Source organism: Fistularia commersonii, chromosome 2 (assembly GCF_037954325.1).
Source record: "Fistularia commersonii isolate RoL2024-O1a breed Wild chromosome 2, RoL_Fcom_v1.0, whole genome shotgun sequence".
Taxonomy (NCBI): Eukaryota; Metazoa; Chordata; class Actinopteri; order Syngnathiformes; family Fistulariidae; genus Fistularia; species Fistularia commersonii.
This window is the reverse complement of record NC_141285.1, coordinates 24116666-24130673: the sequence shown is the minus strand read 5'-3', so window position 1 is coordinate 24130673 and position 14008 is coordinate 24116666. Positions and strand designations below refer to the sequence as shown.

Below are 14008 nucleotides of genomic sequence, written 5' to 3'. Positions count from 1 at the left end.
TATATATGGTTAATATTGCCCTTTACCTGTGTTAGGTCACATTTATAATTTATTCTTCAAAACATAATAAGGAAAATCAATTAAATATGTATTCTGATATATGTTCTTCACAGAAAATGAGCCAAACTCAGTAAGTGTCAGTTTGAGAAGTTAAATAATTTTATAATTTTTCTTTTAATAAAAAGAAAAAACGGGTCCCACAGACCCGAACACCACACAAGGGTTAAAGGCTTTTAGGTACGCCTTATAGTGCGGAAAATACGGTAACCTCCCGTTTGAGCTCCGACATTCATTGATCCAATCATTCACATTAAGTATGAATTCTGTACCAATCTTTGGCTGGCTGCGTTAAAAAGGCAAACGTGCCGGATGTGGCCCGCGAGCCGTAGTTTGCCCACCGCTGGTTTAGGCTGCGGGAGGAATCTGGAGACTCCACTCCAGAAAGGCCCTCCCTTGTGGGAATCCAACCAGGGGGCCTTCCCGCAGGCGTACGCAGAACATCCAGGTTTAGAGCTGGACTCGAGTCCGCCCTGCTCTACAAGATTGGCGTCTCACGTTCTGCCCGCAGGACTGGACCCTCTTCCAGAAGGAAGCGATCCACAAATATCAAAAGCGGCAGGAGGAAACAGGTTTGCGCCTGGAAGCGGGCTTTCGGCGGGTCCTGAACCCAAGCCCGCAGAGGGGCTCGTCGCCAGCCGCCGCGAGGCCCGTCTTCTTGAATTTCCTGTCCTGAAGCTCAGGGTTTCATGTCGGTGGCTCTGAGCAGCGCCGGTGGCCGCCGCTGGACCGACGCCGCTGGACCGACGCCGCTGGACCGACGCCGCTGGACCGACGCCGCTGGACCGACGCCGCTGGACCGACGCTGGTTCACTCCTGGAAAAATGGCTGGCTGGTGATCTATCGCTGAGGAGCTCGTGGCCGTTTGCCTTTCTGGGGACGACAGGAGCTTCTCACTCGCTCACTTTTAATCACCAGGGAGGGAAAAAAAACACTGTGGAAGCACTGCCTCACACACACACACACACATGCAGTTTCATTCTCCCTTTTGGTGTGTGTGCCCCCCCTGCCTTCACCTTCACCTTCATTGCAGTGAGAGGAAAAAGGGGCGGAAAATATTTATAGCCATGTTTTATGTGACAGGAAATAAAGGAAAGGGATTTTATGTGTGTGTGTGTGTGTGTGTGTGTGTGTGTGTGTGTGTGTGTGGTTGGCCTGACTTACAGATCACGCCAAACCCTAGACCCAAGTCACCTCGATCCTTCAGCTCTCCCCCCTGACCTTCATAATTTTGTCCAATCTCCAGATTTCCCCTCCACCTCTGAACCTTCTGCCATCTTTCCTTCACTGCCCTCAGCTTGCTTTTATTTCGGCGTTTGAGAAAAAAAAAAATCAATAAGTCTAATGTATTATTGACAGGAAGGTCAGTCAGGAGTCCCATCGAGGAGACGAGGTGTTCCGGGATGGATTCCTTTCAGGAGAATGATTTCCTCCCCTAACGCCAGAACGCTCTGGGTCGGTTTAAATGTTCTCAACAAAGGTGTCACGGTCACGTGACTTCAACCCTGAGTCACATGACCGAGGCCTCCGGGAGCCAGGTAGCATTAGCCGCGCCGTTTAGCATTTTAGCATGTTTTGAATTCAACGATTTAATGTCCCGAAGGTGCGTTCAGCCTCCAAGCTGGTCTTCGCAGAGGTTAGAGCACGATTTCACCGTTCTGATGTGAATCTTTCTCCCGCATGTAGCATTAGCTGCGCCGTTTAGCATTTTAGCATGTTTTGAATTCATCGTTTTGATGTCCGGAAGGCGCGTTTAGCCTCCAAGCTGGTCTTCGCAGAGGTTAGAGCACAATTTCACCGTTCTGATGTGAATCTTTCTCCCGCAGGTAGCATTAGCCATGGCGTTTAGCATTTTAGCATGTCTTGAATTCAGTGTTTTAATGTCCGGAAGGTCCGTTCAGCCTCCAAGCTGGTCTTGGCAGAGGTTAGAGCACGATTTCACCGTTCTGATGTGAATCTTTCTCCTGCAAGTAGCATTAGCCGTGGCGTTTAGCATTTTGGCATGTTTTGATTTCAACGTTTTTATGTCTGGAAGGTGTGTTCAGCCTCCAAGCTGGCCTTCCTAGAGGTTCGAGCACGATTTCACAGTTGTGATGTGAATCTTCCTCCTGCAGGTAACATTAGCCGTGGCGTTTAGCATTTTAGCATGTTTTGAATTCATCGTTTTAATGTCCGGAAGGTGCGTTCAGCTTCCATGCTGGTCTTCGCAGAGGTAAGAGCACGATTTCACCGTTCTGATGTGAATCTTTCTCCCGCAGGTAGCATTAGCCGCGGCCTTTAGCGTTTTAGCATGTTTTGAATTCATCGTTTTAATGTCCGGAAGGCGCGTTTAGCCTCCAAGCTGGTCTTCGCAGAGGTTAGAGCACGATTTCACCGTTCTGATGTGAATCTTTCTCCCGCAGGTAGCATTAGCCGCGGCGTTTAGCATTTTGGCATGTTTGGAATTCAAGCCTCCAAGCTGGTCTTCGCAGAGGTTAGAGCACGATTGCACCATTGTGATGTGAATCTTCCTCCCGCAGGAAGCATTAGCCGCGGCGTTTAGCATTTTAGCATGTTTTGATTTCAACGTTTTAATGTCCAGAAGGTGCATTCAGCCTCCAAGCTGGTCTTGGCAGAGGTTAGAGCACGATTGCACTGCTCTGATGTGAATCTTTCTCCCACAAGTAGCAGTAGCCGCGGCGTTTAGCATTTTAGCATTTTAGCATGTTTTGAATTCAAGCCTCCAAGCTGGTCTTTCTTTAGAATTCAGTGTTTTAATGTCCGGAAGGTGCATTCAGCCTCCAAGCTGGTCTTGGCAGAGGTTAGAGCACGATTGCACCGTTCTGATGTGAATCTTTCTCCCACAGTCGTGGTCAAAGAGTGAGCGCGCTCCGCATGGAGGCTGAAATCAAATCCAGATGTTCCCGTCGTGAACCTTCGCCGCTTTCGGACAAACGCGGGCACGGCGGACTCTCCTGGCGATCGCGCGATCCACCGGCCGTCCTCTTCACGCCGCTCCCCGCTCCCCCGGTCAGCACAAAATGGAAAAAAAATGATGTATTGGCTTTCGCTATCAGCAGCCAGCAGGCCATATCTAATCGGGCCCCTGATTCACTGGAGGGGCGAAGAAATGATTCCTCAAATTGGTGATCGAGGCGCGGCCGGCGCTCGGCACCGGCTTCCGGCGCCGGGTTTAATTTCACACGGACACGGATCTGATAACGGCCCAGATTAGTGTAAATGGGAAACACGGGTCGGGCCAAACCTCGTCCCTCGGCACAGCAGATTGAATTAACTCCGATTTTCAGAAGCCTCCTGGAGGACAGGGGTTCTCCGGATGCAGCCACATCATCACCACCACCGGGGAGTCATGCGTTCATCATGGATTACGGGCTTCTTCATTCATTCGTCCATTCATTCGGGTCCGCTGAGTGCAGGATTGTCGGCGTCGATGGATATTTTCAAGGACAAACCCGGCATCATCAGAGGGACGGCGACCCTCGCAACCATTCCCTTTTTGCGTGAATTGCAGCTTTTGGCTCAAACCTTTGAGAAACCTTTCCGTCTCGCAGCGGAGGCTCTTTTCGCACGGAAAAAACCCTACCGCAAATTCACCGAGGTAAGTTTCGTCCTGGACGCACCGACGCACGCGTCCTCTCTGAGGGAAGGAAACACCTGTCATGATGCGGTTTGGATTCAAATCCCATATTGGAAAAAAAAAATCCCATCCATATTTAGCCCAGTTTTGCCTGCGACAGCAGAATCCGGGAGGTTATTACCCCGCCCTTCGTCCATCCGTAGATCCTGTCACCCTTCCGGAAACTCCTGCGCTTCCTGGAACTCGAGTAACAGATATTATCAGGGGCTCGGCCGTGAGTCGGGGGAAGAAAATCTTGGTAAAAATAAAAAGCACCGCTAGTCGTGTTTATTTTGCTCGTGGAGGTTTCCTTGTTTATCAGATGGCAGATACGGTTTCGGAGAACTCCCTGCTTATCAGACTCTTTCTAGTTTGCCAAAACAGCTCCTTCTCCTCCGGTAGGAACCTTCTGGTGGACCGGCGGTCAGCCTGCAGCAGGAACATCCAGGTGCACGTCCTCGTCCTCGGCCTGAATTAAACTCTTAATTTGAGTGTATTTGGAGAAATCCGCCTCGTCGGAGGTGGGAATGTCATCTGCAAAGAAGTTCAAACATAGAAAACGCTTTCCTCGGAGGTGAAACTGGAGCGCAGAGACAACCGGAGTGACAAACAACCCGCAAAACGAGTCTTTCTTTGGGCTTTTAAGGGGAGGCGAATGAAGGAGGAAACGAAATCACCTCCGCTGCTTGTCCTGACAGATCAACCCTGAGTCTTTGCATAACAACGGGGGGGCGGAAATACACCTGGATTCATATCCCGTCTCCGTAGGTTGAACAAAACCCGTCGCAGAGAGGAAGAGGAGGAAAAAAAAAACCCGGTCTGAGGCGTCTTCGTCTTCTGTCCCATGTGTTTCTTTAAACCTCAGCTGCATCGAAATGTCGTAAAAAAAAAAAATTACTTTTTATTTTCCATTTCGGTCCTGCAAACACGGCCGGTCTCCCGACCTCCCGCTCGCTGCTGCCCAGCGGTATCTCCCGCTATCCGTGCACGCCTGAAGTGCTTGATCTCCCCGCCGGCTGCTATCTGGAGTGCTCCGCTTTGTTAGCGGGTTGTTTCAAGTGGTCCGACACCAAAGGCCCCCTTGCCTCCGCGCGCTCGAGAAGCGTGTTTTCGTTGGCCGGAGGTTGAATCGACGATGGCCCGGCTGGCGGAGCGGCTGGATCCACCTCCACCTCCGCGGCCGGATGGACGCTTATCGCCGCCGGCGCAATCGATACTCGACCCGGAGGCCGACCTGCCGGATCTTTGTGCGACCGGAACAGCCGGACGGGAAACAAGCTGCTCGGAGGCCGGCGGCGAGCAGACAGTCAAAGTTTCAGCAGACCTAAGAGGACCTGATTTGAACTCAGGAAATGATTAATCCTCCTGGCTAACCCAGTTGCTGTTTATCTGCACCAGATGTTTTGACAATGACTGGCTGGCATTTGGATTTTTCATCCACGCGGCCGGCGGGAGTGACGGGCGCTCCGTAAAATCGGACCTCTAATGATTTACAAGCCAGGAGAAACAGTGTGTTCGGGAACAGACAGTACGTTCCTTCTAGCTGCACAGATCGGACACCCGAAATTAAAAAAAAAAAAATGTTCCCCGGTCACTCGCTGAAGTTATTCTGATGTTCGCGCCTCCTTTATTTCTAATCTTCAACGTCCAAAAAATGTTTCCATGCTCACTCAAAGAAAGGGTGCGGAGCGATAGTTGCCCTAAACACTCTCGCCAACACAAATCAATCACAAAAGGGGTTTAAAATTAAAACATTTGTTTGTTTTTTTAGCCTTTAAGGACCTTTCTGTGGAAATGTTTTTCTGTTTATTAATAATCTTGTTACAACAGCAATCATTCTGACCAGGCTTCGTCAGCAGGATGTTTGCCACAAACAGTTTATTCTGCTGTGTGTGTGTGTGTGTGTGTGTGTGTGTGAACGCGAGTGTGAAGATCCTCGACACCGCAAGGTGTTGAAAGCCTCGGATAATTAGAGTCTGTTTACCATTTTACCGTTTCGTCGGTGCACGTGACTTGTTTTGTAGTTCTTTGTGAATTCACAGCGGAGCTGAAAGAAAGTTGTGTTTTTTTTTTCAACATCGCATCCAAGTGATAGAAATGTCACAGAGGAAACACAGAGGCTTGAATAATACCAAGACTATTAAAAGCTGGTAAACACGTTTGTAATGAGAGACGTATTGGTGAGAAGTCACAGCCGTGGGCTTCATCAAATACACAGAAAGTCTGTTTTCCTCTTTGGCTTCTGGGTCAAACTGTCCCTTCCTTCGGGAGATTAACGTGAATCTGCTCGCTCCAGTAACGAAACCGTCGGGAGATGATGTTTCCTGGGTGCCGAAACAGAGAGGAGACGTCCGATGTCTGGAGTGGACGCTTGACTTCCGCCACCGCCGTCCCTCTCTTGACAAACCGGGCCTCGGGTGACATGTGGGCCGACACACAGACACACACACACACACAAAGCGTCATTTAGCACCGGGTCATTTGTCATATCAAAGCATTCCTTGACGCGCGGAGGGGAGTTTTTCCAGTAATCTGCCGGGGGGGGGAAATGTAAACAAGCGACACGGAGCAGCGGGATCAGACCCGCCCCCCCCGGACGCCCCGCCGTCAGAGCCGCTGTGACCCTAATTCCCAAACTGTTCTGCGTTAACGCGGATCTAAAAGAAAGCGGATGTAGAAAAGGGAGAAAAACAAACACGTCCTGCAACTACGCTGTCATCAACTGGATTATAAAACACCGCTTTGTCGATAAATTTCAGTGGAGAGAATCTTTCTGTTTCTGGTGTGTGTTTAACACCAATTATTTTACATGCAACGCTCGACTTTCGAAGCCGCCGAGACAAACTCGGGCGCTGGGTCATGTTATGGTCGTCTGGCTGAGCTCTTTTTAAAGGACGTCTGCATTCCCCGAAGCCAAAAGAGACACAAGCGAAGCATCTCCACCACTTTTCTGACGTCATTCAGGGGGATAGAATACAAATTTCCTGTTATTAAGCGCAAATCGTCTCTGAGATTAATTTAATCTGCCTCATATTGTGTTTCAGCAGGAGTCACGCCGCCCGTCCTCCAGCCTTCCCAGCACTGAAATTACAAGCCTGCGGTTGTAGAAAGGCGGTGTGAAGGATGTGTGTGGACATGTGTGTGTGTGTGTGTGTGTGTGTGAAGGTACTTGGGGTGTTTTAGAAGACCCCCGACATGCAGGGTGACACTTGGTAAACGACAAGCGCACCTTCCATGAACACACACCTGCGGGGAACCCCTTATTGTCTTTGTGTAGCTCGTCACATGACGAAAGCAGGAGAAGTTCAAAAAAGGAGGTTGTGATAAAAGGAATTCAATGAATAAGACACAATATTCTAATTGTTCATCTCATTAGATTGTGGTTTCTTTAAAGCAATTGGATAATCATTGCTGACAATTTCCTAACCACCACCTGTATACTTTGGTCGAAGATTACTTACAAAATACCTGATCATTTCAGGGTTGAAGGTTTTTTTTTTATTATTGTCCTTCCACTCTGGTGGGAAATTTGTTTCTTGAGGCCATCAGACAGCCATTAGCAGTGTAAAAATGCATAAAATTCATAAAATGTGCACAATAGACATGTATACTTTATCAACAAAATATGCAAAAATAAGCATGATAAAGAAGCAAGAGTATGATAAGGGATACAAAGTAAATTGCAGTGCTTGGAATCTGCAAATTGTTGTTATCTGTTTATTGTTACTGTCCTTTTGGAGCCATCTGGCACAGGAATGTCTTAAGAAGTTTTATCTCAGATTAGTTTATTTCAATTGGGGACAATGCAATTTCATAAAACACATGAATAAAACATGAGTAAAAAAGCCAGAATTAGCCAAAGAGGCTATTGTTCATCTGTAGTCCCTCCGGCCATGATGTCAAAATGGCAATAAAATGGACAAAGACATATATTGTTACACACGACAGCGACACAAATATAACAAATAAAATATAATATTTACAATTACACAGTGAGCAGTCAAATGGACGATGAGAGAGGACAGGCTTTAGTGTGTGCATGTAAATGTGTTTACCAGCCATTCTCACAAATGTTTCTGAAATGTTTGGTAAAATGATAATTGTGTAATTGTGTTTGGTACACATCTTTGGTACATTATCTTGAATTGGACGCTGGAATTGAAGTTGCCGGGCAGGAGGTCTAGAGGACGACCAAAGAGAAGATTTATGTCTTTCCTGTCTAATATCTTTTGTCTTTCCAACCTAAGGCTATCAGATTTTTTAATTCCTCTCCCTTCAGCCGCAGGGAATCTCAAAATCTTAAACCTTAAAAATAAAAATAAAAACTCACCCACTTACTGTAAATTGTAATAATTTATATGCATATATATTCATAACTGTGCAATATTTTATTTCATAACAGCTGCATGTGCAATATTTTTTCATACTCTGGTGCACTCCTAAACCCTCACCTGGTACTTAAGACCTTAAGACACTTTATAGCCTTGACTTGTTACTTAGACACTTTTTTTTGTTTGTTTTTTTACTGTTTATACAATTTTCTACAACTATTTATTATTATGTTTTTTTTCTTGTAACTCCGGTACAACAATTTCTTTCGGGATAAATAAAGTTGTTCTTCTTATTCTTATTCCTATGGACGTAGTGAGAGAGGATACGAAGGTAAGGTTAGATGGAGAAGGTTGATTCCCTGTGGCAAAAAGCCCAAAGGATAATAGGAAGAAGAATCTTAAATCGCACCTCACAGCTATGAGAGAGAATCTGCATATCTGAACTGATGCAGTTTGCAAAGGCATGTGTTGGGATTGTTGCAGTTTCAGGAGTGTGTGTCCGTGATTGATGTGAAAGGCGACCCGTGCAGAGCGGCGGGCGGTGGCCGGAGGAACCCCACCAATGGCCGGCTACCGGAGGCGTGTCTCCCCGCCGGCACCGGAGAGGCTGGAGAGGCGAGGCTGCGTCAAGCTCGACGAAGACACGCAGATCAGCAGCGGAACCGGAGCGTCCGGGGTTTGGAAAAATCTCGCTACAAGGGAAACAAAATCCGCGGGGATTTTAGCAGTTGGTGAGAATAAATGAATTATTCAATCGCGATTATGACCTCATTTGTTTTATGCGGTACGTGACGTTATAATTTAAATCAACTCGAAAGGGGCATTATTTTGAAAGTCCGCAAACCGGAAGTTTGTTAAATGCTAGCTAACTTGACTCTAACGATTCGAGCAGAACGATTAAACTCCCCGTAACTATCGGACTACTTTATCTTGTGTGAATCTTTGTGTTTTTTTGTGATAGTGCTATTCCCGCCGTTCTTTTGGAGGGGCACCACAATTGTTTTTGTTGTGTTTTTTTCTGTTTCTTTCTTGACGTCTGGAACGTTTTTGGCTTACCTGTGGAGCAAACGTGCCAACTGAATGACAAGCAACGGTTTCCTCTCGCGTTGTGTTATTATGGCTAGCGGTCGCTAGCATGCTAGCTAGCTATATGGCTACGTCTGGTGCCGTTGGGAAGAAGGCGACTGTTAGCAACCGAGCGGGCTGCTCGCTCGGCGGCTAGTTAGTTACGGACAGCCCGCCGTTTTCCCCCCGCAAATAATACCACTTAACGGATAACGCGTCGCGTAGCACAATAAGGTGAGTGTCATCCAGGTACTGTTAACCTACTTTCACATGTTAAGTCGTTAGCATAGCAGCTGAATCATTCTGGCGAGCCGGAGCACAACGGCTCGGACTACTAGCTGGATTCAAAGACATTCCGCCGAATATTCCACGTTACTATTTGTTTAGCTTCATCCCAGGCTCGGTTTACGCAGACATCCCTGTTGAAATTCGTGGAGCAAACGGTTGGGACGCACCGTTCAGTCGCGCTTGTTATTGTTGTCGTCGTACCCCGTTGAATAAAATCATATTTTAATGTCAACATCCCTCCCAAGTTAGCTTGCCGCACCGGTTCATAGCCCCGCGGCGCGCCGTGTTGGCAGGACCGCCGGAGTCCACATCCACGCGTGTAGCTTTTCAAAATGGATTTACATAAACACCGTTTTTATTACACCCGTTTATTGCAACTCAAAAGCTATCACCGTGCCCCGGGTGGTTGCCGTTTCACAAAGTTGCTCCGTTTATTGAAGTTAGAGAGCTGCGAAATTCTGCTCGTTTCTTCACTGACGTCAACATTTTCCTCTCTTTTGCAGGAAAATCATGGAAGAGAAAACCCATGTTTTCACCCAGCGGATTACTCAGAATTCCCTTTGATATCATGGAGTAAAATATCTTCTTCTTCCTCCTCACAAAACCATGTGCGTCCTCACATCAGAGCTCTGCTGCAGAGATTTCATGTCCTTAGATTTGTCAGATAGTATCTGAGGAGCACCAGGCCGTTTTTTGGATGAGCAAGTTTATCTCCTTCTCTGTGTGCTTCCAGTAAAATATTAACTATGTGTCTGGGTGGATCGGATATGCCGAAATTCGTATAAACCTTCACGTGAATTCCCGTGAGAGCACCCCCCCCCTAAAAGAAGGAAGTCCAGGTTGGATTCAATCAGTCCCCCCCCTCCGGAAACATGGCTTCGGTTTGGAAGAGACTGCAGCGCGTGGGGAAGCATGCCTCCAAATTCCAGTTCGTGGCTTCGTATCAGGAACTGATGGTGGAATGCACGAAGAAATGGTGAGTTTTTTTCGTAGGAATAACAGGCCACCACAGCGCTGTCATTTCAGCCCCCACGAAAACTATGCGTCTCTGTCTATGTTGGAATGCGGAGCCCCGTTCCCGGTGGCCATAATTCACACGTACAGAGGCGCGCAGGCGCACACAAAGACACACACTCACACACATACATATTCCTCTCGGTGTGCAGGCATGTCCGCCTGCTGGGAGGGGCCCCGGATGCCTTGTAAAATTACTATGATCTTTTTCTTGCGCACCAATGCTGAAATTGTTTAGCTTTAGTCATGAGTGAAAAGGATGGCAGGCGGACCTGACGGGCAATCTGAGATAATCTTGACGTGACCATTCAGGGAGGATGGGAACATATTTAAGAGAGAGTTCCAAATTACTCTTACATGTTCTTATCACTCTGTGGTTTTTCAGAAAAGTTATCGTTTCTATTTTAGTAATGAGCTGACGGGCTGAGAGCTGTCATAGGGTTCTTGCTCATCCACGAGAATTTGATATTGCATGGTAGAATGGAAGTCTGCACGCAAGCACTCTACGGGGTGAACGGCGGAACTTGCTTTATTCTGTGCAAGGTGCACTGAAGTCTCTTTAAAAAATATCCTCCTCCTCCTCCTCTCTGTCCATTATTAAATATGCAATTGAATGACCCGTACGAACGAGCTCGAATGCTCTCTCTTCCCTTCCCCTGATGTCGTTGTGCCTCATCTCTTCCAGAGCAGAGCCCCGAGAGGCTTCCACGCCGCGCCTTAGACTCCTCGCTCTGCTCTAAAATCATCGCAAAACATTTCCCCGTGTTCCTTACTGCTTTTACGAAACGGTTAGCGTCTGAAAAAATGAAGTCAAATGTGCACAGCAATTAAAGCGCAAACTTGTAGTGATGACAAATAATGGTTTCAGTTAGGAATTTAGTTCTTCGGGGATAATGTGGCAGAATGGCGGCCAAGAAAAGCACAGATGTTCTGCTGAAAGATTGGGGTGATTACGGTCTCACCAGATGTTGCCATTAATTGTTGAAGTGGTGTTTAAAGTTGTTGACACTCTTCCTTATCTTGAGTATTTTAAGTGAGTGGCAGCAGCTCCAACCGTCTCTCCTTCACATCTCCGCCCCATCGCTGACAGCGTTTGCCTTCCCTCCCTGCCAGAAACCGAAACGGTTTGTTCGGTGGTGTTTTGCAAGCAGCGGTGGTTGGGGTTATAACAACCAATGAACCACATGCTCTGCTTAATGGGCTCATCCTCCTGTCATGACTCTCAGCCCCTCGCTTTCTTTGTCGTTTGTTACACCATATGTCGTTTTTTTTTTTTTTTTTTATATCTTCCTCCTCTTTCCATCCCACATAAACACTTGAATACCCATTCATTAAATTCAAATTCATAACATTCCATCCGGTAATATCAGTGTAATGTTGCTAATTCATGGAGTCTTAGCGTGTCAAAGTCAAGGGCCAGACGTATTAGTGCGATTCAAATGAAAACATATCATCAACTTAATGTTCTTGGCAGAATGTTTGTCAGATGGAAGTACGGCACATTTTTACACGAAGCGAGAGTCGGTGGCGGCGCTGCTGTGACTGTTTTTCAAAGGTGGAGATTGATTGATGATATTTGTTTCTCTGGCCCGGGGGGGACCCGGAGAGATGCAAGGACTTGTAAAGCAAAGTTGTGTCCTGCAGACATGAATTCTCAAGTGGCTTGCCGTAGGCGGGACTGGCTGAGCCCCACACGGCTCTGACCTGGGACAGATGTTAACGTGTCGGAGAATGGAATGAGAAAAATGTACATCTCCTCAGAGCAAAGAGTGGGTGGGCTCAGCTTATAGTCAGACGTACACTTTGTTGTGCAATCTGACCGCGGTTGTTTTATTCTCGCCTTTTTTTTTTGTTGAACTATCTCAGTTATACAGCAGACCTCAAAGACTTCAGTGCCCGTGGTTACTCAAACAATGAAGCGGGAGATTTAAGTAGCGATAGAGAAATGTCAACTGTGAGAATGTGACTTGTTTGTTGAGCAGTGATTTCAAACAGATTACACAGGGGTTTCCCCTATTTCTATAGAGCTTCGCTGTAAATAGGACCTCTGAAAATTGTTCTTGACAGAAAGATTAGTCAGTGCCTTTCACAACAGAGGGTAAAACGGTTAAGACACGGTGAAGAAACGGCGTCATTGACCCGCTCATTCGATACTGTGCCGAAAGTCAGTCGCCGTTTCCCTTCGGCCTGCAGCTACAACAGCAGAGGTGAAGCGCAGAAGCCAAAAGGCAGCAATACTTCACTTCTCGTTAGTGCTAAGGAGTTCATCTCTGAGGAGGCTCGATATAACGCCATTCTAATAGTCAAGCATGCTGCTTCGGCTTGATGATGCATCATTCTTGTTCTGATTTGAGATTACGTCATTTAAAATTTCTGTTATTTATGAAAGCAACATAAAAGAATACTGGAGCTCGAATCAATTCACTTCTGGAAGGTAGATGACTCGGGGCGGTGTGTGTTTGTGTGTGTGTGTGGACGTTTTAACCCAGAGAGAAGATGCCCCAGGCTTGTGCCTCAATCAGCTTCAAGGGTAGATATTATTGGAATATGACGTTTATACTTTCATCCTCCCAAATCACTACTCTCACCACTTCTACACACTCATCTCCAGGAACATGACAGGACATCACACACTCATATTAGGGGTGATTTTAGTTCAATCTTACGTTCTAGCTGCACCTTATTCATGGTACAGCGGCTTCCAAATCTGCAGATCACGATGGATTCAGGCACATAACCGATAAACGTAAACGATCCGTCCCGGATGAGCTAGAAGGTGTTTGGTTTTTGTTCACATGATGTCTGGTCATAATCGGCCCTGCGTCGGTCACCAGGCAGGGCTTTCACTCGACTGTCATTGTCCTTCAACCTCTCCCCTGTGCATTTCATATTTGTCAGAGCTATGTTTATCAAAGCCGACAGCTAAGAAATGCCAAAAAACAAACGAAGAAGAAAGCAAAAACCGAAAGGCAATTTCGTACCGCCATTAGCGAGCGTCCGGCCAAATTCATGCAATCGCCGCGCACACTTAATGGGATTTAAAAATGCCTGATGCGAGAATGTCTGCCTTCTGCACCCCGTGCGCCTCTGGGCTTGTGCTTGTCTTGGATTGAGCATTTGTATGTGTTTATGGTTGCATGCCTGGCCAGTAGTGTGTGCGAGAAAGCGTTGGCGCTCAGTTTAAGCCTTCCTCGAACCTCATCAGTACAGTATGTTATTGTTGCAGTGGAAAGTTTCCATCTCCGCAGACTGGAAACAGTCCCCAGAGCTCAAAAGGATTTCAAATCTTGAAGTCTTACAGTCCTCCCGTCAAAAAATGTGTTTTCCTTCTCCTTCACGCTGTTTAATATTTTTGCTTCCCCGTGTACAATTTAGGGTGTGCTTTCTTACGAGTTGACTTAAGGCTAAGTTGTCTCCGAGCTCAGTGAGGTGGGCCAACGAGGACATCGCAAATCGTGTGGAAACGGGCTAAAGAAGCCACTCGGATGAAAAGAGAATCATCTCCAAGGTCCAGTTGCTACGACAAAATGTGACAACGAACACCGTGACCTGGATGACTGAGAAACTGTGTAGACATATGGAAAGCAACCCTTGGTTTTAACAACACCGCAGTGTTTTGAATCTCCAAAGCCTGCAG

At 47.0% G+C, this 14008-nt stretch overlaps 1 protein-coding gene across 6 annotated transcripts in view; it reads left to right on the top strand.

Annotated features, from left to right (window-relative positions):
* The first annotated feature begins 8890 nt into the window (after positions 1–8890).
* ehbp1 (EH domain binding protein 1) overlaps positions 8891–14008 on the top strand; it is a 142210-nt gene continuing 137092 nt past the window's right edge. For all 6 annotated transcript variants that reach the window (XM_086174122.1, XM_086174141.1, XM_086174132.1 and 3 more), the window contains exons 1-2: positions 8891–9303; positions 9861–10333. In XM_086174122.1, coding sequence (XP_086030248.1) covers positions 10230–10333 — 104 coding nt within the window. In that variant the 5' untranslated portion in view covers positions 8891–9303; positions 9861–10229. The remainder of the gene's footprint in view (positions 9304–9860; positions 10334–14008) is intronic.